This window comes from Taudactylus pleione, unplaced genomic scaffold (assembly GCF_031769625.1).
Source record: "Taudactylus pleione unplaced genomic scaffold, aTauple2 ptg000005l, whole genome shotgun sequence".
Lineage (NCBI taxonomy): Eukaryota > Metazoa > Chordata > Amphibia > Anura > Myobatrachidae > Taudactylus > Taudactylus pleione.
The window spans coordinates 22690422-22712618 of NW_028284408.1; the positions used below are offsets into that span (position 1 = coordinate 22690422).

The window sequence follows — 22197 nt, forward strand, 5'->3', positions numbered from 1 at the left end:
AAGTTTAAAAAAATAAAGCATCAATAAAAATAATTACTTTTTAATTGAAACGGTTTTCCCTGATTAGAACAGACAAGGTTCTCTGCGGTAACAGAATGCTCCCTTATTTCCCGAAGGTAAATTGGAGATGTGATTATCTCTGCATTAACACTCCGAGAGAGTAATCTTGCTCACTTCAATGTACAGCCCCCCCCCCCCCCCCCCACCACCCCCACCTGTCTCACTTATTAATATAGGTAGTGAAGCAAACACAGAGCTAAATTGATTTGTTAGAAGATTTCTAACAAGGTGATTGAATATACAGTGATAATCTCATTATTGCCACCAAGTGGCAAACAATCCAGAAACGGCAAATCACAATACAGTACTGTAAGTACAACATTGTGCAACATGGAAAAAAACAACAACATATTACACAATTTTTTGATTATTAATGGTATAGGCCTTATTTATCAACGAGTTGTATCACTCAAAAGGAGTGATAAAACTCTCTGCATATGATAAATGGTGCTCCAGCCAATCAGCTCCCAACTGTCATTTTCCAAACAGATGACAGTTGGGAGCCAATTGGCTGGAGCACCATTATCATACACAGCAAATGGTATCACTCGTTTTTAGTGATAAAACTTGTTGATAAATAGAGAGAGTGTCGTATTTTCCTATTACTAATTGCATGCTGCAATTTCCTGCCCAACCTAACAGGGGCACTTTACTTAAGTTTTACTATAGCATCAGCCACAGTAGGTCGACAAAAGTGAAAGTAGCTCTTCGAATGAGTCATTACTAGTGTTGCCTGGAAAGTTTGTCTGTAATACAGAAGACAAATTGCTACGTAAATTACAAAGGCAGGAGTAGCACGGCTGCAGGAATTATGCTTGATATAGGTTTACAAAGCTTTCCTTGTAACTGTTATGCTGACCACTACTTAACTCTTTGAAATAAGTATCTCTAAACACAGTTATATTGTTCCAGAGTATCTGTTTTTAATATAATAGATGTCTAATGTTATCAAACTGTCAATATTGGCATTAACCACATAAAATGATGGAATTAATTTAATGATTATGTGCATAGTGCTACTTATTTATAAAGGATAGCCTATGAATATGGAAAAGGCAGTGATGCAGCAGCTCTGACAGTTAAGGGGGGGCCGCGAATCCAGGCCCAGGCAATTAGTACCCGCCCCCTCCCTCCTTTCTGCGCCTCTGGGTATGTAATTGTAATGTATTATGTGTAGTCTGATAGCAAAAGTGGAACCCTGGCCCCATGCTGGGTGTCTCTGATGGGTGATAGCATATAAAGGATCAAAAGGGGGCTCTGACTATGTATAAGAGGGCATAAGGGGGGCTCTTTATCACAGTGGAAAGAAACTGGACTAAGATCTGACAGAAAAATGGTTATAGGACTGCAGCGGTTTTGGCCACGCACCCAACCACTCCCCCTGGTCACGCTCCCTGTCCTGAATTTAAAAATGGTAATCCTAGTGCAGACTTGACAATGGTTGTCTCAACAGTGTGCAGACGATGGGTACATTTTAATCTTTGGCCCTGTGGAACCGTTGTGGTATCAGTGGTTTGTCTGGCCACCTTCCAATTCAGCTAACTAAATGTATAGTATTATTTGTCTCAGAATATGAAAACAGACACAAACAATAGGCAAGTAAAAGCCACCAAACATAGCGACTAGTTTAATTATTTGCGGTTTAACATGGTAGAGCAGTGTGCGGGGTACCTTACCTCTACCAGCTCATGTGCTCTAGACCGGAAATTCTCTGTAGAGCCAGTGCTGACCTTGGCATTGGGAAAGGTCCAATTTTTGCCTTGTTGGGGCAAACTACGATCCCTATTGGAATCTGCATGAGAGGCAAACAAACAGTTAACAAAATATCTTTAAGTTGATGGATAAAAATCTACAAATATATTACTGCCTAATAGTTTAATAAGGGTAGAAGGGGGTATTTATGGATGAGGCTGGCATTCCTATCATTGACTTAATTCCTATTTTGCTCTAAATGAACTACCTAATCAGGAGTTAACTCTTATTGGTACTATAACTCTTAAATTCACTCCCATCACTGAAAAAGCTACACTACTAATACCACTACTACCAACTGTGAAAGCCAATAACTGCAACTACGTTTAGACACTTTAGAACACATACCATCTCTATACACCCGATGACCTATAGTCGGCTCAGGCTCCAATAGTGCATGGAATGCTGGAACGCTCTGGTGCTGTCCAGACTGCAACATGTCTTCCACACCTCGCATGTCCCTCTCCAATGTCCGTGCCCTTCTGGGTACCTTGGGAAAAGCAGAAAACCTTCCCACTGGAAGGACAGATGGGGAGTCTAGCTTAGGTTTTAACTTTGGGGTGCTTTTGTTTGGAGTCCCACCACAGTAATCCGGTGGAGGAAATGTCCCAATGCCACTGTCCAGAGTCCGAGTGAGCGAGTCACAAGCTGCAAAAGCGAAGTGGGGGGGTTAACAGAATAAAAATTAATGTAAGGGACATAAAAATTGCATTAAGGAAAGTGTACACTGATCATACAAAATGTATAAAGATGGAAGGAACAAAAAAAAATATCATCATCCCTTACGCCTGATATAGGAAAGGTTTTTAAAGGACAATGAAGCCCATAATTTAACATGTTCATATACAGCGTATAAAATACATTGCTAATTTCTGCCCCAGCTTTCTACAGCTATGTAAAATGACCACTAAAATGTAAATATCCAGATATAAACCATGAAGGTAAACAAAAAATACACTGTACAGAGTAAACCTACCATTCCATAGAATCTCTTTTATACATCAGTCATCACTGTATAAGACATTTCTGTTATATAGGAAACTTTAAGGAAGTGAGACCTACACCAAACTTATAATTCAAACAGCAAGCAAAACAGATGAGTATAAACCACTATTTTCTATATATTATTAAGCTTTGAAACACACATCCTTTTATACACAGTCCGTATGAGAAACAAGGAGGCCAGTGGCAGAACGTCAGAACTTCCTTAAAATGCCAATTATAAGGTAAACACTTTGTTTAAATAAACAAAGTTGATGAGGCAATAACATCTCCAGGTCCATCGGACGAAAGCCATTACAGAAAATCATTTGTGTCTTTAAAAGCATAAAAAGACCAAAATGGTATTTATCACTGAAAGTGAATTTGTATACAAAGCTTGTATTATTGTATATGCTAGATATGAAATGGACTTGCACATTGTATTAAAATAAACAAAATTCTAGGGTGGATCCAGAGAAGGCCCAAAAGTTATAAATATTAATCTGTGGAATCCGGCACTTACAAAGAATATAAAACAGTAAATGAGAAAATAAAAAGATACCTGCAAAGTGCTGGGAAGTAATAGATTCAGAAATTCGTTCATCAGAAGGGAGAACCACTTCCCTGTTCTGTTGGGAGAAGGTAAAAGGTTTGGCAAGTTGTAGGGCATCCACATCAGTACTCTACAAACACCTAATAGAAGCGTCTTCTAATTCATGCACTTACCTGATCCATACTCTTCTGCTCACAGCGCTGCACATGCGTGACCATCCCATTCCTTGGGGAGCGAAACGGACGCGCTTCCTTGTTCTCCGGTGATAACCTAGGAAAGTCCCGCAGAGGTGGTGCCTTCCCTTCTAGACGCACTTCTAAAGGAGGATCTTTGCCATCCACCCTAAATAGGAGGATTATGGAGTTACATAAGATGTAAAGAATGTGTTGATATTTAGACCTCGTTATCCTTATTTAGTGACTATTCCTTCATACGTGGTTATCATGGTTCTGGGGTGTCTCTAGGACTACTTTATTTGTGCCAATGTAACCCCAAATATTTGCAGTTCCTCAACCTGAATGATCAAAGACGCAGGGAGTCCAGCTGTGGTGAAAACAGTTTGACCCACCACAAGTAGCATGCTGGAACTTTTAAAAGTAATGATATTGCCAGAATGAAAAATGGAAACAATAAGGCATCGCTCCATTATACGGACAGCGCTCCACATGCCGGTAGAGAGAAAGTCATCTGTAACTGTAGAATACCTTTCAGTCTAACATTTGCTTTGCTTAATTGTACCTAGGACAACATGGTCAAACATATACCAGATCAGGGTTCCAAAACAGTGTTCAAGACGCCTAAAATGATCATGTTTTGATTAGCTCCTCAATAAGGCGTGAATTCATATATTTTTAGTCCTTAATAATCATACAATCACACATGGGGAAAATCCTCAAAACATAACCATCTGGGGTAACTTGATAAACCCCATGATGGACAGTATAATAACAATCTAGTCCCACTAATTAAGTAAACGCAAATGGCCATGTTTTAAGGCCATATATATCTGTAGAAGCATGTTGGATAACTCATTGACCCAGTCATATAGCTAAATACTGTATTTTAAAAATCTAATTGAAAAGATTTTTATTAAAGTTACATTATATTTTTTATATAAAGTAAATACAAAGAGAAAATTAAAAAGTCAGCATACGGCACAGAGATTTTTGTTGTTTTATTGGTGTATAATAATTTAGATTGAATTCTAAATGCTCGTCAACAGGGGAGACCTTAATAAGTTATTAAGTAAGCCATGTCACACTATGGAGGTCTGCTGTGTGATTTAGTGTAAATCAGTATTATAACGTGGCATGGTTTACAATTAAATTGCTAGAAGTGCACAAGTCAGTACATTTGAGTTCAAAAACATCTATATAATTAAATCTAAATAATTCTTCAATTGTGCCTTGCTGGGTAGAATCACTTTCACTATATAAAAATATTTGTAGTCTTTTTTTGTAAACAACATTTTTGTACAAACTGAGAGCACTCACCTATTCAAGAGCTGTTGCATAAAGTTGTCAGCAGTCAGGGGTCTTGTAGTTTGTGTCTGATCTACAGACACACCTGTACGACTCTTGTCATGAGAGAGACCATTGATGTAGGCCCTTTCCTCTTGAAGAGCTTTCCGCAGATCCTCCGCTTTTTCCATCAACATGGAAATATTCAGGCTCTCACCTTTGCCATCCCTAGTCCGAGGGGAGCCACTTGCAGCTCTCTCCCTCTTTTCCTCTTTCACACGTCCAGCCTCAGGCCTACGGCTAAGAGCCGGGAGCTTACTTTTCTTTAAGCCAAACCAGCTTGCAATACCACTGGAATTGCGTTGCTTTGGATCAGGGGCAGGTGTACGATGTTGTTCCTGCAACCTTAACATGTTCTCTTTAATGCCCTTCATCACTTTTTCTTCAATGGCAGAGTGCAAGACACTCAGTGGAAGACTTTCTGTACCCTGTGGGCCTGCACTGCGGGGACAGGCATACTCTTGGCATGTGCTATTTTTCTTTCCTGCACCAGCAGACTGCATCCTCTGTTTGTCCTCAGGCAGCATGGGTTGACGGGGACTTGGTCTCAGCTCTTCACTTAGGGGTCGAGATACAAGAGGTTTTGCAGTTGCCTTACTTGGAGACTTAGCAGGTAGTTTTGTTGGGCTGCCATGAGGGCTACGTGGAGACTTGTTTGGAACTGTTGGTGCTCGAGATAGATTACGTGGACCATGAGGAGAGCCTGGTGGACAGTTTGAGGTGGGCTGTCGAGTTCTAGCAGAGTCAGATTTTTGGCCATGGTATCTTGGTGGATAACTCTCAGTGGAGCCAGGCTCAGGAGTCCTTAAACTACTCACACCTAGGGATCTTTTCATAGATGGCCGTAGGTCAGGGCCATCAGTTATTACTCTAGTATTCTCTATCCCTGCAGCTGTGATCTCAGTTTGTTGGTTATCTGGGCCCCTTAGCTTTCCTAATCTTTCTTTGAATGGGATATGTCCAATAGACTCTGGAGGTTTTCTGGAAGTTACATGCTTTCTAGTGAAAGGTGTGCTCATCTGACTGTGATGATCACCAGAACAATTTATTTGGGAATGAACATAAATTCCAGGGGAACAACTAGATGAGCACACTGCCCCAACCGCTTTGGGAGAATCCTCCAAATCATCAACAGTTTGGCTGTCAGTGGGAAGCTCTGAATTTTTAGCAGGTATATTTTCATAGTCATGTGACTTTTTGGTACAACACTGTAGCCCAGGTCTTATTATTACGTTTTCAGACCTTTCACTTTGTCCTTGCCTATTGGCTTCAGAAGGTATTAATTCAGAAGGAGAAGGCGGAGCAGTGTCTGCTTCTGGAACAGGCAACTCCTCAGCTGCTTTCCTACTGAGACGTGGAGAGGGAAATACCTCGTAATTATTGCTCCTACAAGGAATTTTGGAGGTTTGAGTGAGCTGAGGACTGAGCCTCAGGGAGTTTGGACTCTGTAACTTATCCCCTGAGCTTGGCATCTTCAAAAACTTGAGAAATTTTGCTGGAGACGGGATTTGAGGTGTCCGTGGCTCAGAAGAAGGAATAAGTGCATCATTTGGATCAGGACAGGAGGGATTAGAAACCACTAATGAGGACTGAGAATAATCGTTTTGTAACTCATGGGATGCACTCTTGTGGGTTAATCCACTTGTATCTCTTGGTAAACTGGCAGAGCCAGCAGGAGGAGGAGGACAAGGAGAGGCAGAGGCATCAGAGCCACTTTCTGAAACCAATGGTTTCCCCGGAGAACAAGATACAGAGTCCGCTCTCTCTGAAACTGCTGGTGGGGTCACTGGAATATGCTGACTATCTACCATATCATGAAGATTTCTGCTATAACAGGTTAATGCGTGAAGATGCCCAATGTGTCCCCTACTAAAACCAGTTCCATCAGAATGGCCCTCAATAGGGCCCCTTTTATCACCTGCTCCACGGGAGCACATACAAGGTCCCAAGCCCTTTGATAAGTCTGTTAACGGCAAATGCTGCCTAATTTCACTCAGTGGAGGAGGCGGTTCTCCAATATCCTCATCTGAAGAGGAAGAACTTCCCTCAGCCTGCCGTGTTGTTTGCGGTGTGTCCTCCCCTGCTCCAAAACCAAGGTGTTCTCCTCCTCCCTCCCCAGGGCTACCTGCTGGTGGCTCCCGCTGTATTGGCTTCCACTTGAGCAACTCCTCCCAGCCACTCTGGGCCAGGAGTAGGCAAGAGGCCCAAGGTTCATCTCCACCATGTTCTGGAAGAGTCAGGCTCTCACCATTCACGTAGTCCAAGCTTTGGTCTGATCTAACTCGCAAGCCATTCCCACTAGTTGATGGAAACCCCCCAAGCAACATTGGTGGTGCAGTGCAGGTTGATCCAGACTGAGAGCCTGTGGCCTCTAGCCTCCGTAAAACTTCCAAGATTTGAGCCTTTTTCCTGAGGAATGGAGACATGGCATCCAGAGGGCGACAAGATGTCTGAGCTCGTCCAGAGCGCAGTTTTTCCTGTAAATCAAAACTAAACTAATTACAGAACACTTGTAACCCATATGCAAAATGTTTCTTACCTAAGTACAAACTATATGTTTATATTTCTGTATTTTTAGACATATATATACTCAAACTAATGCCATGATTTGCAAATGTTTCAGTTGCCTTAGGTACACCAGTGTTGCATTTGTTTAATAAAATTAATTAAAAAAACTTCATGTGAAAATAAATAAAAATGTTTTGAGATTGTACATGCATTTGATAAACCTATGAAATGAGATATACATGTGAGGGATGTGCACTTGGCATATAAGCAAGCTTTTGCATTAAGCCCTCAAGACTGTCAACTTCACTTTGCTCCAGGTGGCCGAGCTACTATTACAAAAATCTGCTAAAACTCAAAATTAGAGTCTCCTGGACATTGCGGAAGAATAGTCATTTATGAGTAAAACATGCTTAGGCTGTGAATTCCACAATCCGTCTTAAACTCCACTCTGTTCATAGGAACGATGTAAGGAAAAGTGCACCTCTCCTGCTTACCTCTCTCTGTACAGCACATTGCCCCAGAGGAAGGGAGACTGAAACCCTTTCTAGATCACCTCCTTGAGAGTCAGAAAGGGCCTGCAGTGGATGGAGCTGAATAGAAAGGAAAATAAAAAAAAACACAACCCATTTACTATCCATAAGTAGACTCAAAAATAGAGCGAGAGTAAGCAAGAGCACTAACGTACCAACAGCACACATGTACGTGAGAGCTAGAGTATGTGATTGTATCCCGAGCTCTACAATAACACAAAATGGTTCGTTCTCATTCTCTTTCTACAATTCTAAATTGTTAAAATAGTTCACTTAACCTTTCAATGACACTGACGGAATTACATATTGAATTTTGAATACCCATAAAATTATGTGTCTACATTCTGGTGACAGGAAAATGTAAAATGCTAGGATATACAATAAGGAAAGAAAAGACACTGGAGGAGATGCTGTATTACCACACATGTACGCTACATGAAAAGAACTCTCTGTGCCTTGTACGTATCCTGTTTCCCATGGTTACAGTTCCTACCTCAGGGGATGATCCCGAGGAACGCTGCAGCTTCTGGTGAAAGAGGTCATTTAATGCTCTGTTCTGACGCTCAAGGTCAAACACTCTTTTTTTCAACTTAATACATTCTTCCCGGAGATCCTGGAGAGAAATTAGATTTTATGGTTTACAAAACAGGGAACTTCAAGTTGCAGAACAAACCAACAGACAAAAAGGAAAACTAAATAGATTTGAATGAAATAAGTATCTGTAAAAAGAGTTAGGAATAGAAGTCAATTGGCATATTCAGCTTGACCTTAAAAGGGATCGGGCACACTCATACATATTAAATGGACAAACAGAAAAATGGAGATTAGTGTAAGTAGACACTAGTTCTGCAAAAATGCAATCTGGCAAACAAGTGCAAACTACACCATGCAGCAAACATGGAAAGGCAATAATGGAAAATACATGTGTACCAATTGGAACCACCATAATTGATTATGGTGTAATATTTTTTTTTTTGGGGGGGGGGTTTATATAAGAATGCATTGATCAAGAATAATTAAAGACACAAGCAGGATTGTCCACTGGGTCAATTTGAGATGAGTAACAACTTCCTAACTATAATAGGCACGTCCAATCAGGTGTAATTCCTTGACTTCTGCATTCTTAGCAAAAAAGATCAGTGGGCCTGATTCAGCATGGATCGCTATTCTGCTTATACGCACACAACCGCGTTGCTATTATCAGCGGTGATATTTAAATGTTTGCAATCACATTGCGATCGCAGCCTAACATAAGGACGCCCACTTCCCCTTACTCACATCCGTATACTAGGGCAACATAGCGAAAATCAATTAAATCAGACCCAGACGCACAGTTAAGACAGGTCAGACCGCACTCAGGAATTGCTAACTTCAGCGCATGCTATGAGACTTCAGGAGGCGTCTGGTATCGCAGTGGCTAATTTATGCATGCCCATGCAACGGTGTTGCAACGCAGTGGCACATCTGCGTTCGCCCGACCACCCACCCCGTCATCACTCACAACGGCACTTCCTGTCACTCTGCGCAGCCTCTGCAATCGCAGTTCCCATCGCAATTGCTAGTTTGCGCACTTCGATGCATATGCATGCGCAGAACGCAGCAATAGACAGATTGGGTGCGTATTAGCAACTGCGTTCCTTGCTGAATCAGGCTCAGTAACAGCAAAACGGCAATAAATGTGTGTACTCATCAACTATGCAATAAAGAACAGGTTCGGAACATGTGATATAAAGAGGTCTTTCCTACGTTCCCCAGTTACTTAGGGGACCCCAGCACCTAGAAGAAAAATAGTGCCCTTCAACTTAACTGCATATTGATACTTGTTCAGGGATCAATCACAGTTTTCAGCTACAGTAAAAAAAGAAACTAATGCATATATACATTAAACAACAGTGTCAGATTGGGGGCAATTCAATTAAATGCTATGTTGAATAGCGCCGGGTTCCTGGAGCTATTCAATTGGCCGCGCTATTAACCTGCGACTAGAGGATTTCTGCTCGCACCCTCCTGAAATCCAAATAAACTAGTGCTGCGATGCTATTAGTGGGTTTAGTGCGTGCGCTAACAGCATCTCGGCCGGCATTTTTGATGGAGAATGCCGTTTACTACGACTAAACACCCATCATTAGGCGATGTAAACAGCATCTCTCAACTTAATTCAGCGTGCGATGGGGACAACTAAATAACTGTGGGTACTCATTCTCTGCGCTTTTCAACATCTAATTTAATTGATTTGCCCCCAATTGATGAAGATATACAGTAGTTAGTACACTATAGTGTGGGGCAAGGTTATTAGATACTGTATGTAACCCTGATAGTTGTTTGTGACTTGGGCAATGGCGTAGAGCTGGCAGAGGACACGTTGGTCTAATAAATACTTTGCTTTTTGGGCTCAGTAATTTTTACTTACATTTAGTCAATAGTACCAGGTAAAACCCTCATTATACTTGTGAGTATTCTGCGTTATACGGTTCTCAATTATTTTACAAAATGGCGACTAGACGAACAATGAGAAACATTTTGTCGGGTAATTGCGTAATAAGTGCTTGGACAAAGACAGTGAAATCAGTTACTCACCTTTTGATTTAAAAGTGCCTGAACAACGTGGTTTGCAACCTATAAAATGCAATATTATTATTGTTATTAAAGCATTATTTAAATAAAATGGAAAAAAACAGATCAAGAAACGGTCACATAGTAATCAGTATCTTATATTCCCAAAGGCACTTATTAGAATATATACAGTGACTGTTTTTTGCCCACATACCCAAATGTAGATGTTCTGTCTAAGTGCCTTTCCACGTCTAAATCTTCATTAGCCATAAAACAAATCTCATTTGGATTATACATCATATACTCAATCATAAAACAAACAACTTCCCAAATTAGTTTACCATATTAATGGTAAAAAAGCATTGAATTGTCAACTATTCAAACAGTCAGGCTACCCATTTATTACGTCTGACTGACTATGGTAGGTGGGTTACTATCAACTGAAAGGGAATACCTACCGAGCCAATTAAAAATGAAGGTTAAACTCAAAAATGTCAGTTCAATGTCCATTATGAAAAAAGGATTTCACATGCAACTTAAGACCATGAAGGTTTCAACGTCTACATCCCCAAGTTTATTTAAGCTGTTCTTTCATCATTACGTCATGGGACAATCTTGTGTTCGTCTCCAAAGACTTAATACACATAACTAGGCACACAGCTCTTAAGTCTTATCTACAAGATTTGAATACCGAACGAGATTTCTGACATTCCACATGGGTGACACAATAATTGAAGCCAGCCGTGGGCTGTGAAATATTTGCATTCTCGCAGCTGTCGGTACAGAGCTATTTCAGTGTAGACCTCTGATTGAAAGATAGACCCTCACGTTTTATAGGCAATCCATTGTAAGGATTGCCCCCCTGGCAGCACTCACTGCTGGGCTTCATTTCACCGCAATACAGTAACAGTCACTTCCGTTACAAAGGAATTAAAGAAACGTCTCCTAAGGTTTGTCTACCGTCATCCTACAACAGGCCGGGTGTGTGAGAGATGTTTCTATAGGACATGCATGGCTGTCGTATTACAATGAATATTCAATCAAGTAGTGTATTCAATCATTAAAAAAAGAGATCACTGATCCAGAACAAGCACAACAACAAGACTCACCTCATCAAGGCAACGCTCATACGTTTCCCGCTGGGTTTCATTGGCTTGGGCAAGAGTGGTGTTTTCAGCCTGAAACAGCCAATAGTAAGCATTTATAACATACAGTAAGTCAGGTAAAGAGAGACCTGCACCTATGTTGCGAGATAATTGTATTTGATCAGTAAATTCTAAAGCTGCATACACACACAATGATTTTGTTACCAACGATTTTATGAACGATTTTCTGTCAGATTATCTGTCAGATTTTTTAAAGTGTAATGAACGATTTTTTTGAACTACAAACGATTTTTACATATTCCCTTAATGAAAATTGTTGAGTTGACAAGTCTGACTGAACTACAAACGTGAACGCGCATGAATGATAATCGTTCATCGTTTGACTCAGAAAGTGAACGATTTTTCAAACGATTATCGTAAAACTGTATCGCTTAACGATAATCGTTCAAAAAAATCGTGTGTGTATGCAGCTTAACTTTTCAGCGAACAGATAGCATAAAACACAGTTGGACGAGACGCACTGCGCATGGGTCCTGATGGTTATCGCAGGGGAACACAGATGAAAATTATTGCACGGATCTCCACACAATATCGAGGCGTTTATGGTTGGTAATTGGGGGGGGGAACTAACATGAGAGGGCATGCCAGAGTCGGCGACTGCGTCTAAAGATGCAGTTCCACTGAGACCAGTAGCCATGACATTCTGCAATGTCCGATGGTCGCCCGATGGATCACAGATAGGTGTGCCTATGCATGCACATCCGCTTCTGGAGGACGTGTCAATAGGACGCCCATCTGACACGGCATTAACATAAAAAATTGTCGCAGTCTCTACTGCAAATGCGTCCACACACGGAATCTACCATATACAGCCCTAAGAGACACTTTATTTAAAAAGTTTTCGCCCAGGGGAATGTGCAACAATAAATTCAGACAACATACCAGCAATCTGAGTGTGATAATACAAAGGTAACTCAATAACATGGACAGTAAGTAATATTACATTGGAATGTAATCCAGCATGCAGCACTCATTTTTGACTCTAGCTAATGGTGACATAGATCTGCATTACTGCCACTCCTCCAATAGGCTGGCATGACAAGATGCCTAAATCTCTAAAGCTTAGTACCCTCCTCTGTCTGTAACTACACGCATAGAGAATTTCCCATTTTTTCTATTTTCTATTTAAAAATAAGCACATTGTGGACGAATTTGGTGTTACGGTCACAATCGGATTCAAACGCTATCAGACATTAATATGTAATGTTTATACTATGATACATTCCTCTGTGTTTCGCTGGTGAGGTTGTTTGTTATAATTGGCTAGGATGTAACATTATCACACCTATTATACACTTCTTCATTGGGAACGCTGCTAATAATGTGAATAAACAAAATCTAGTGTGACTTTTTGGAACTTCTGAAGTAACCTTTTAAATTGGAGGGGTGGGGCAGAATCCTTAGCACAGGGGTACAATTTGGAAGATATCTCCTAAGGATTACAGGTTCCCTGTAATCTAAATGTTTTTAGTAACTGCAGCTTGTGGCATATATATAGGCAAGTTCAGCCCTGATCCCAGCATCGCTCTCACCTCAAGTTCCCGCAATCTCTCCAGAAGCTCCTGAATGACCAGCGGCTCAGACACCCCTCCACTAAGAAGACGGATTTCTTCCTCAACCTCTGACGTCATTCTCTACAAGGAGGAGTATACCCAAAGCTGAGAAGTGACTGACATTTGACATATGGCAAGCACAACATCATGAGCAGACTCCAAAACAAAGGCAGCAGACATTTAATACAGTCAGAAATAGAAAACAGTAGACACACACCCATTAGGACACAGACACAAACGCTGGTCTAAGAATACTAAAGACCAAATACTACACTGTGTTTACACTTCTTGGGTATAAATTTCCTGCCATCTGCAGTCTGGCGTCTACAATCAGTGGGAATAAAAATGAAGGAAACATTATATATAACTGCTATTTAACAGTAAGACAAATTCCTGGGCCTTGTCTGTAGTGGAGTGGGCTACAGGGCCTTAAAAGCAGATAATACAATATTACAACGTGTTTGCTATTAAATAATTAGGCCATCAAGGAGACACAAGAGGTGGGCGGTATGGGGTGCAGTGAATTGCTTCTTCCCAGCGTCCCCATGCCCCTGCTGTACACTGTCGCGATTCCCAGCATTGTACAGCAGGCGGCAGCACCATATCATATCTGGGGAAGTGGCCTGAGAACCCCAGAAAATTACAAGTCTCACGTCAATAAGGGAAAAAGTGGAGAAAATAATAGTTTCAGCACTGGAACCCCAATGTGCTGACTAATGGCTAATGGCACAACAAGATGTTACTTAGATGATAAAAGACACAACACTACTAGATTGTTGATGATATCCATAGTTAGCAGTTTTGAAAGTATCAACTCCCGAAACAATCAACTTGCACCCATGTATCAAACTGCAGCTTCTACCCTTGAATTTGAAACAAAAAAACTATCTGCATGCCAATAGCATACTGAAGGAATACATTTATAATTTCAACTTGCATGATCTCATCAAGGACAGCGAGAGAATCATCTGGTTATTGTTCCTAGTGCTTATAAAGCCATGTGATTCTAGTTATAATAACACTGCGTTTCTGCCGCTCTGTGTATGTGATGTATATAAGATTACAGCTAGAGGAGTGCTGTGTGCAGAAAAAAAGTGTGCACAAAAGTGTCCATTTATATAGCATTAGAATAAAAGTCACTGCATTGCAATACTGCAGTAAGTATAACTTGTCATTGGGTTCATAGGTAACAATTCTTTCATAGAACCAAAGAAAAGCATCGTGTTGGCAAGAAGATACAGTAAGTGCAGAGACTTTGCTGCACTAAGCGCACAATAAAGTTGACATTTTGGATATATTTAACAAAATAGCAAAACAAAGAGTTTGATTATGAAATGATTTGCAACTAGTAGGTCTAAAAAATACACTTCTGGCACAACATGGTTATCTTCTTAGTGACAGTAGGTGACTAGACATCCCCCATCTGGTCTGGATTATGGAGATTAGGTTATTCCCAGTACGCCCAGTATACTATATATGTATGGCGTGTACATCTGGGGGACTTTATCTGAAGCTCAGAGACTGAAACATGTCACCCTGCGTGTTTTCAAAAACACAACATCTGGGGGTAAAACTTTTTATTGCTCTCATGGTCTCACCTCATTTGTGATCTCATACCCGGGAGCTGGATATGTAGCAGGTCCACAGCATGTCACCCCACCTGCACAAAAAGAACAGACAATAACATAAGCACTCACTTATTCTCCCAAGAGAATCATTAATTAGATGGTGTAGTCTTTATCTCGGATCCTCAGCAGATCTCACAACCTCTGTTGGTAGAAAACCATTAATTCAGGAGCCAGAGGTCTAACCCTAGTACATTACTCCTTAGAGAACCTAATCACATCTGCTAGGCAGTGGTTATGACCTCCTTATTGATGGGTGAGCTTTACGCTCTCTGCACAGCACACTGCACAGTATTACAGATCTCTGCTTCTGGGTCATTCAGTAATTAAGTATTTGTCTCTGTATAGTGTATAACAACTTGACCAGTACAGCCAAACAGGTTATCTCGCTTCACCCTTGTGCTCAGAAGGGACACTGCCTGTATAGACTGATTTAAATCCAGCATATAGAAGAAGAAAAAAATGTAAACCCAGTTTATACTTTGCCATTTAAAAGGCAACAGCAGATATGAAATCCACAGCGGTGCTGCACTCCAGGCATAATAACAGATTGCACTCCACCAGCATCAGGTCAATGTTTCAGTGCACTGTCATATAAGCACTGTCATGTTGATGGTGGAGTGCAATTTGTTAATATGCCTGGAGTGCCGCAACGCAGTGGATTGCATCTATGATATTCCTGTGACGGTACCCGGCCAAGTACTGCTTGTGTATGGAGATTGGCAGACCTTGTGGATTGTATATGTATATATATATATATATATATATATATATATACACACACACACATATACATACATATACACACACACACACATACATACATATACACGCACACATACATACATGTACACACAATGTTCCAGTTAGGCTGTTCTAGAGGGGCACCGTGCCCTGACCGATTTTAAAGTGGCAAAATGTGCTCTGCCCTTATAGCGGCACCCCGCTAAAAGAGACTGCCCTGTGCCGTCCCCATATGCGGGGTTCAGTATCCTGTGGCTGGAAAAAGTTGCAGGTGAATAGAAGCCATGAAATGTGCACGGCATCTATTCACAGTCAGGGGAGAGTTTGGGGGAAGCCCAGCACCTCTGGAAGTGCTGGGCATGCCCCAAAGACTGACAAATTGGGGGACGTGTCACGAGGACACGCCCCCTCTCTGGTCAGCCATGCTCTCTTTTTGGGAGCATGTGCACCTTTGGCGCTCACAGGGAAGCCCTACCTTCAACTCAGTGTCTGCCCTGCCTTCGATCGTGAACACTAATATACATATACATTTCAATTTTCTTTTTTTTTTTTGCATATCTGTACCTGAAACCCCGAGATGAGGCATCTAGTGCAGTGCTCCTGTGACACCAATGCTGTGTCACGCATGAGCAAAAGGTACACCACCTGGCAGGTTGAGCGGTTAGCCACTGCTTGCTGCTGCCGGACAGTACTGACCTAAGCAATGTTCAGCTATTTTGGGAATTTTTTTTTTTTTTTTGTTAAACAGGCCCCCAAAAAGATTCTCTAAAGCAGTTATGAGCAGCAATAAATCTGACTTTTCCCCCCTATTGGATGAATTGGTCCAACACTGTTTCACAGGCTCCCAAAAGGTTTTCTTATTGTTATGCCAATAAGTATGTATGTACTGTTTTTACGATGGAGTGCCTTACTGCTTTATGGAATACCTCTCAACTACCTATCCTTCTTCAATGTACTATGACCCTATTTTATCTGTCCTCTACAAATCCGTATACAGTATATAAAGCCCTCTCAAAAATATATTAGGGTCCTAAATGCATAATATTATAAACACATGAACATACTTGCATCAGGGTTGCCGACATTTGGCTCCCTCCTTCCGGGAGGGAGTTGTTGGGCAACCACACGGGGGGCGTGTCGTGCCGAAAAGGGGGCGTGTCCTGGAGCATACCACGTGGTTTTGGCGTGGCATAAGGCGTGACAGCGCGATCGCTTCAGCGTGGCGCTGCCCCCTCTTCACAGTGCCGGCATTATGATGATGCGATTTGGCATGGTTTTATACAGCCAGCTCGCTGGGGGCCTGGGGCCGGGAGGCTTGCCTGCCTTTCCGGGGGGTCGGGAGTGGCACCCAATTTTCGAGAGGCTCCCAGCCGAATCGGGAGGTTAGGCAAGTTTGACTTGTATACCTAGCAACAACGGCTGAAAGTAATTAAGGATGTGGCATGTTGCTATGACCATGCCCAGGATAGTGTTTTTCACATAAAAACACCCCGTAAATTGGGATGGCGGTCCTTGAAATCCGAACAGTCCCGCTAATAAATGGAGGTCAGCTGCTTACCTCACAAACACTATATAGGGCCTCATTTACCAACAAGTGATAAAATTTGTTGCGTATGATAAATGGTGCCCCAGCCAATCAGCTCCCAAATGTCAATGTCAGGTGACAGTTAGGAGCTGATTGACTGAACACCATTATCATACACAACGAGTTTTATCACTTGTTGTGTATGATAAAACTAATTACTAAAAGAGGCCCACAGAGTTTGTGGAATGTTATTGCATGTGAAACTATATTGGGCCTATTTATGAAGACCGTTCTACAAAAGTAGCTTATGTGTTCTGCTGCTGCAGCCGGTGCTCTGACTTACTACACAAGACAACTAAGGATATGATTTCCTGCTGCATTAACAGACTATCTCAAGGTGACGAGGGAAGAGAATCATATATACAATGCCTTGCAAAAGTATTCACCCCCTTGGCTTTTTACCTTTTTTGTTACATTACAACCTATAATTTATTTTTTTATCTGAATTTTATGTGATGGATCTGCACAAAATAGTCTAATTTGGTGAAGTGAAATGAGAATAATATATACAAAAAAGAATCTTTATAAATAAAATACTGAAAATTGGCATGTGCATATGTAATCACCCCCTTTGCGATGAAGCCCCTCAAAATTTCTGGTGCAACCAATTGCCTTCAGAAGTCACATAATTAGTGAAATGAAGTCCACCTGTGTGAAATTTAAGTGTCACATGATGTCAGTATAAACACCTTTTCTGAAAGGCCCCAGAGGCTGCAACACCACTAAGCAAGAGGCATCACACCATGAAGACCAAGGAGCTCTCCAAACAAGTCAGGGACAAAGTTGTTGAGAAGTACAATTCTGGGTTGGGTATAAAAAAATATCCAAATCTTTGATGATCTCCCTGAGCACCATCAAATCCATCATCATCAAATGGAAAGAACATGGTACCACAACAAACCTGCCAAAAGAGGGCCGCTCACCAAAACTCACAGACCGGGCAAGGAGGGCATTAATCAGAGAGGCAGCACAGAGTACAAAAGGGTACCCTGAAGGAGCTGCAGAGTTCCACAGCAGAGACTGGTGTATCTGTGCATGTGACCACAATAAGCCGTACACTCCATAAACCCCAGCTCTATGGAGCGTGTGGCCAGAAAAAAAAGCCATTACTTAGTGATAAAAATAAAAAGACACTATTTGAGTTTGCCAAAAGGCATGTGGGCGACTCCCCAAATGTATGCAGGAAGGTGCTCTGGTCAGATGAGACTAAAATTTAACTTTTCATCCACCAAGGAAAACGCTATGTCTGGCGCACACGCAACACATCCCATCACCCCAAGAACACCATCCCTACAGTGAAGCATGGTGGTGGCAGCATCATGCTGTGGGGATGTTTTTCAGCAGCAGGGACCGGGAAACTGATTCGAGTCGAGTGAAAGATGGATGGTGCTAAATACAGGGATATTCTTGAGCAAAACCTGTTTCAGCCTGCCTGTGATTTGAGACTGGGATGGAGGTTCACCTTCCAGCAGGACAATGACCCGAGGGCATACTGCTAAAGCAACACTCGAGTGGTTTAAGGGGATACATTTAAATGTGTTGGAATGACCTAGTCAAAGCCCAGATCTCAATCCAATTGAGAATCTGTGGTCAGACTTGAAGATTGCTGGAACAGTTTTGCCTTGAGGAATGGGCAAAAATCCCAGGGGCAAGATGTGGCAAGCTCATAAATGATAATAATAATAGAGACTTATCCAAAGCGACTTGCAGCTGTAATTGCCGCAAAAGGTGACAAGACAGTACTGACTTTAGGGGGTGAATAGTTATGCACGCTGACATTTTCCGTTATGTTGTCCTAAATGTTGTTTGATTCACAATATAAAAAAAACACAACTTCACAGTTGTAGGCATGTTCTGTGAATGAAATAATGCACACCTTCAAACAATCCATTGTAATTCCAGGTTGTGAGGCAACAAAACATGAAAAAGGCAAATTGGGTGTGAATACTTTTACAAGGCACTGTAAATGTTCAAAAATGTATTCTATGTCCCTGTTCCCTAATCTAAATGTGGGGAACTCTGTTCCGCTGTTTTCCGGCTGAAAGGAGAAAGAAAAGCAGCATATAACTGAATTTAGTTGTGTGTTATGATAACGTCTGATGAGGAGTGGGAATGCAAGAAACCACAAGAATGCATATCTTCTCTAAACAATCTAGTGTCCCTCTTTGCTCATTTGAAATGTTAGATCACTGTACATTATGTGGCTGTGCATAGTATGCAATGTTTTTGTTAAGATGCCTGTAGAAGTCTGACAATTTTACAGGTGCAAAATTGAAAGTGGCGTGGAGGGCCACATCCAGCCCTTGAGCAACCATATGGATATCCCTTTAAGTTGCACGAATGTGGAAATAACCTTTCATTTTAAATAGAGAGAAAAAAACTGCTATGACAAACACATGAATGTGCACGGAGTAAGTAGCCAGCCTGTGAAACATTGATTCCTCTAGCTGCTAGGAGGTTAAAGGAAAGCAGAACTGTCACTTGATGACCTGGCTCTGCCCTTCCATCAATTGGTGCAATTAAGAAATAGAACACTGCATTGCAGACACCCTCAGCACATACAGTGCTACACATCACAGGCCAGCTTCGGGGAATTGCTGCTGTGCATATTGGAGTAATGCAGCGTGCCGGTAACATGAGGACATTCAGAGGAATTGCATTTCTACTGGATCCGAAAACTGCATGCAAGAAGGGGTATCACAGGATCCCCACCCATAACAGTAACCAACTTCTGTGCCTATGGATATAAGCATAGGAACAATATCTATGGTAGCGCAATTACATTATCTAGACAGGGATGTAATTATTTAGATTGACAAAGCACTTATGAAGAAAACTCTAATCTGTCCTTGCCTTCATTTCTCATAGTTAAGTGAATTGATATCCACTGTACCCTTTAACACTGGTTATGAACACAGCAATTTAGTCACCCATTAGTATGGTCTTTAAACAATTTATTCTGATTTAGGAGTATGCATACTTTCCCACTCTCCCAGAATGTCTGTGAGGGTTGGGTACGGGATGCCAACACTCAGGATTCTGGCGGTGAGAATCCAGTCACCAGCATCCCAACAGGTTTAGGCAAAAAAGACACCTGCCGGTAGACTAACCCTACCCATAAAAAAACCTACCCCTCCCTGCAGCCTAACCCCAATGCTTACCGTTGAGATGTTAGCGTTTGGGATGCCGACGTCGGCATTTTGACTGGTGTCGAGAATCCGGTGCCAGCATTCTGAGCGCCAGGATATCAACTACATCCCATCTGTGAAACTCATGAATTTCAGGGAGCTCTCCCTGGAGAGTAGACCAGTATCCCCAGAGAAAAGGACAGTATGGAGGCTCAATTAAGCGATTTGTAGTTACTGTCGTCATCGTGGCCCCACCACCCGCAGCCAGCAGAATGCTACAAATCACCTCTTTCACCTTAATATCACCTTCCGTGATCTTCTGGAGAGAACATTACAAGAAGCAGGTAGGTATATGACCTACTATCAAACAATTATCAAATCTGGTAGAGAAAATTAGTTTGTGTTTTGCAACTGCCCTATTAACATTTTAAGACAACAGAGGTACTTTATGAAGTCAAAATTTGGGTGGTTCAGAGGAAAAACCAGCCAGTAGTACCAGTAGCGTAAGTTCATCCCAGACGTCCGGAGGCAAGTTACAATTTGGTGCGCCCCCCCCACTAAAAAAATTAAAATACCATGTATTGGGCAGCCATGATGGTACACTCTGGGTACATATTTACAGCCCTAAGTGGGGTGAATATATTTTGGGCAATGGAGGAGGTGCCTGGGCAAACATTTGTGGAAGACAGAGGCTTTGGCAGCAGGCAGGGACTGAGAGTAACTGCAAGCTTATATAGTGTCTAAAGACTAAAAGAAAAATTGTCCAATATTTGCACCATCATGTGTGGCATAATGATAAAATCAGATTTCCAGCGTTTTAGAAAGTAACTAAATCTTCACACATAAAGATGACCACATTTTATAAAGACCATTAAGGAGAAAATAAAAGCCAGTTTATTGAATGGTGCAGCACAGCAATAGTCTAAGGCTGGATTATGACTGAACAGTACACTTGGCAATGCTAGTATCTTCCGAGAGCAGAGGGTACCTTGAAGAACCCTGGGCACAGCAAATAGGTGCACAACAAAGGTGCATCATGTGTGCTTTGTAATGCTGGCCATACACTGACGCGACCTATCAGATCAGATTCACGATCTGACTCCCCAGAGCTCCCTGGCAGTCCCAGCAGCAAATTTGTTGTTTACTTAGCACACGATCTGTTGTATGATCGATCCTGCGCATCACGTGCTCATCAGGGAAAAAGTCATTGAAATGACTTGAATGGACGCACGGTGCATCGCATGCACAAAATAAACGGTACGATCTGCATACGATAGGATGGAACATATGTGCTGCACATCTGATCATACGATCTGTTTATAGGAGCTGTGGGATCGTATCTTACTCCAAAAATACACGATTTCCACAGGATCCATCGTAAGCCAGCATAAGCCGCTTCTGTCATGCATGTGTTTCTGGATTCATACAACTATTCCCACCTACAAATTAGAAACTGCAATATTATTCGTCTAGTCAGATAGCAGGAAATATTGGATTTTGAATGCAACACAAACAATGAATACATACATATTTTACAATATAATAGCAACAGAATTAATGAATATAAAAAAAATCGGAGCATATATTAAGTAATCATGCATTGACAACCTGTGGATTTCAGCAAAGAGTTGGCTAGTGACAGGTTGTCTAGCACTTAGGAGCTGAGCGGAGGGAAGCGGCGATCTGGCGTGACATGCAGGTATCTCAGCCAATCACCAGAGAGCAACAGAATGTGGATGGGGCTTCGGTGACAGTGCGTGATGTTTATGTGAAGGAGATAAGATGATTAGAGTGGGGGCCAGGCACAAGGTATCTTGATTACACTTGAAATAAAGATAGGTCATATATATTTTACACTAAATTATATGGACCATATATATGTTTATATTTGTTGTTGCCTACTGATAGTATATATGTGTCAAATGTAATTTAATATTAT

The 22197-nt window shown here is 41.6% G+C and overlaps 1 protein-coding gene across 3 annotated transcripts in view; it reads right to left on the reverse strand.

The window, feature by feature from the left end:
• NCKAP5L (NCK associated protein 5 like) overlaps positions 1 to 22197 on the reverse strand; it is an 89100-nt gene that overhangs the window by 20097 nt on the left and 46806 nt on the right. For all 3 annotated transcript variants that reach the window (XM_088447759.1, XM_088447626.1, XM_088447690.1), the window contains exons 2-12: positions 14775 to 14836; positions 13156 to 13257; positions 11567 to 11635; positions 10482 to 10520; positions 8398 to 8517; positions 7869 to 7964; positions 4840 to 7343; positions 3520 to 3688; positions 3356 to 3422; positions 2161 to 2460; positions 1737 to 1852 (exon numbers count right to left, since the gene is read on the reverse strand). In XM_088447759.1, coding sequence (XP_088303885.1) covers positions 1737 to 1852; positions 2161 to 2460; positions 3356 to 3422; positions 3520 to 3688; positions 4840 to 7343; positions 7869 to 7964; positions 8398 to 8517; positions 10482 to 10520; positions 11567 to 11635; positions 13156 to 13254 — 3579 coding nt within the window. In that variant the 5' untranslated portion in view covers positions 13255 to 13257; positions 14775 to 14836. The remainder of the gene's footprint in view (positions 1 to 1736; positions 1853 to 2160; positions 2461 to 3355; positions 3423 to 3519; positions 3689 to 4839; positions 7344 to 7868; positions 7965 to 8397; positions 8518 to 10481; positions 10521 to 11566; positions 11636 to 13155; positions 13258 to 14774; positions 14837 to 22197) is intronic.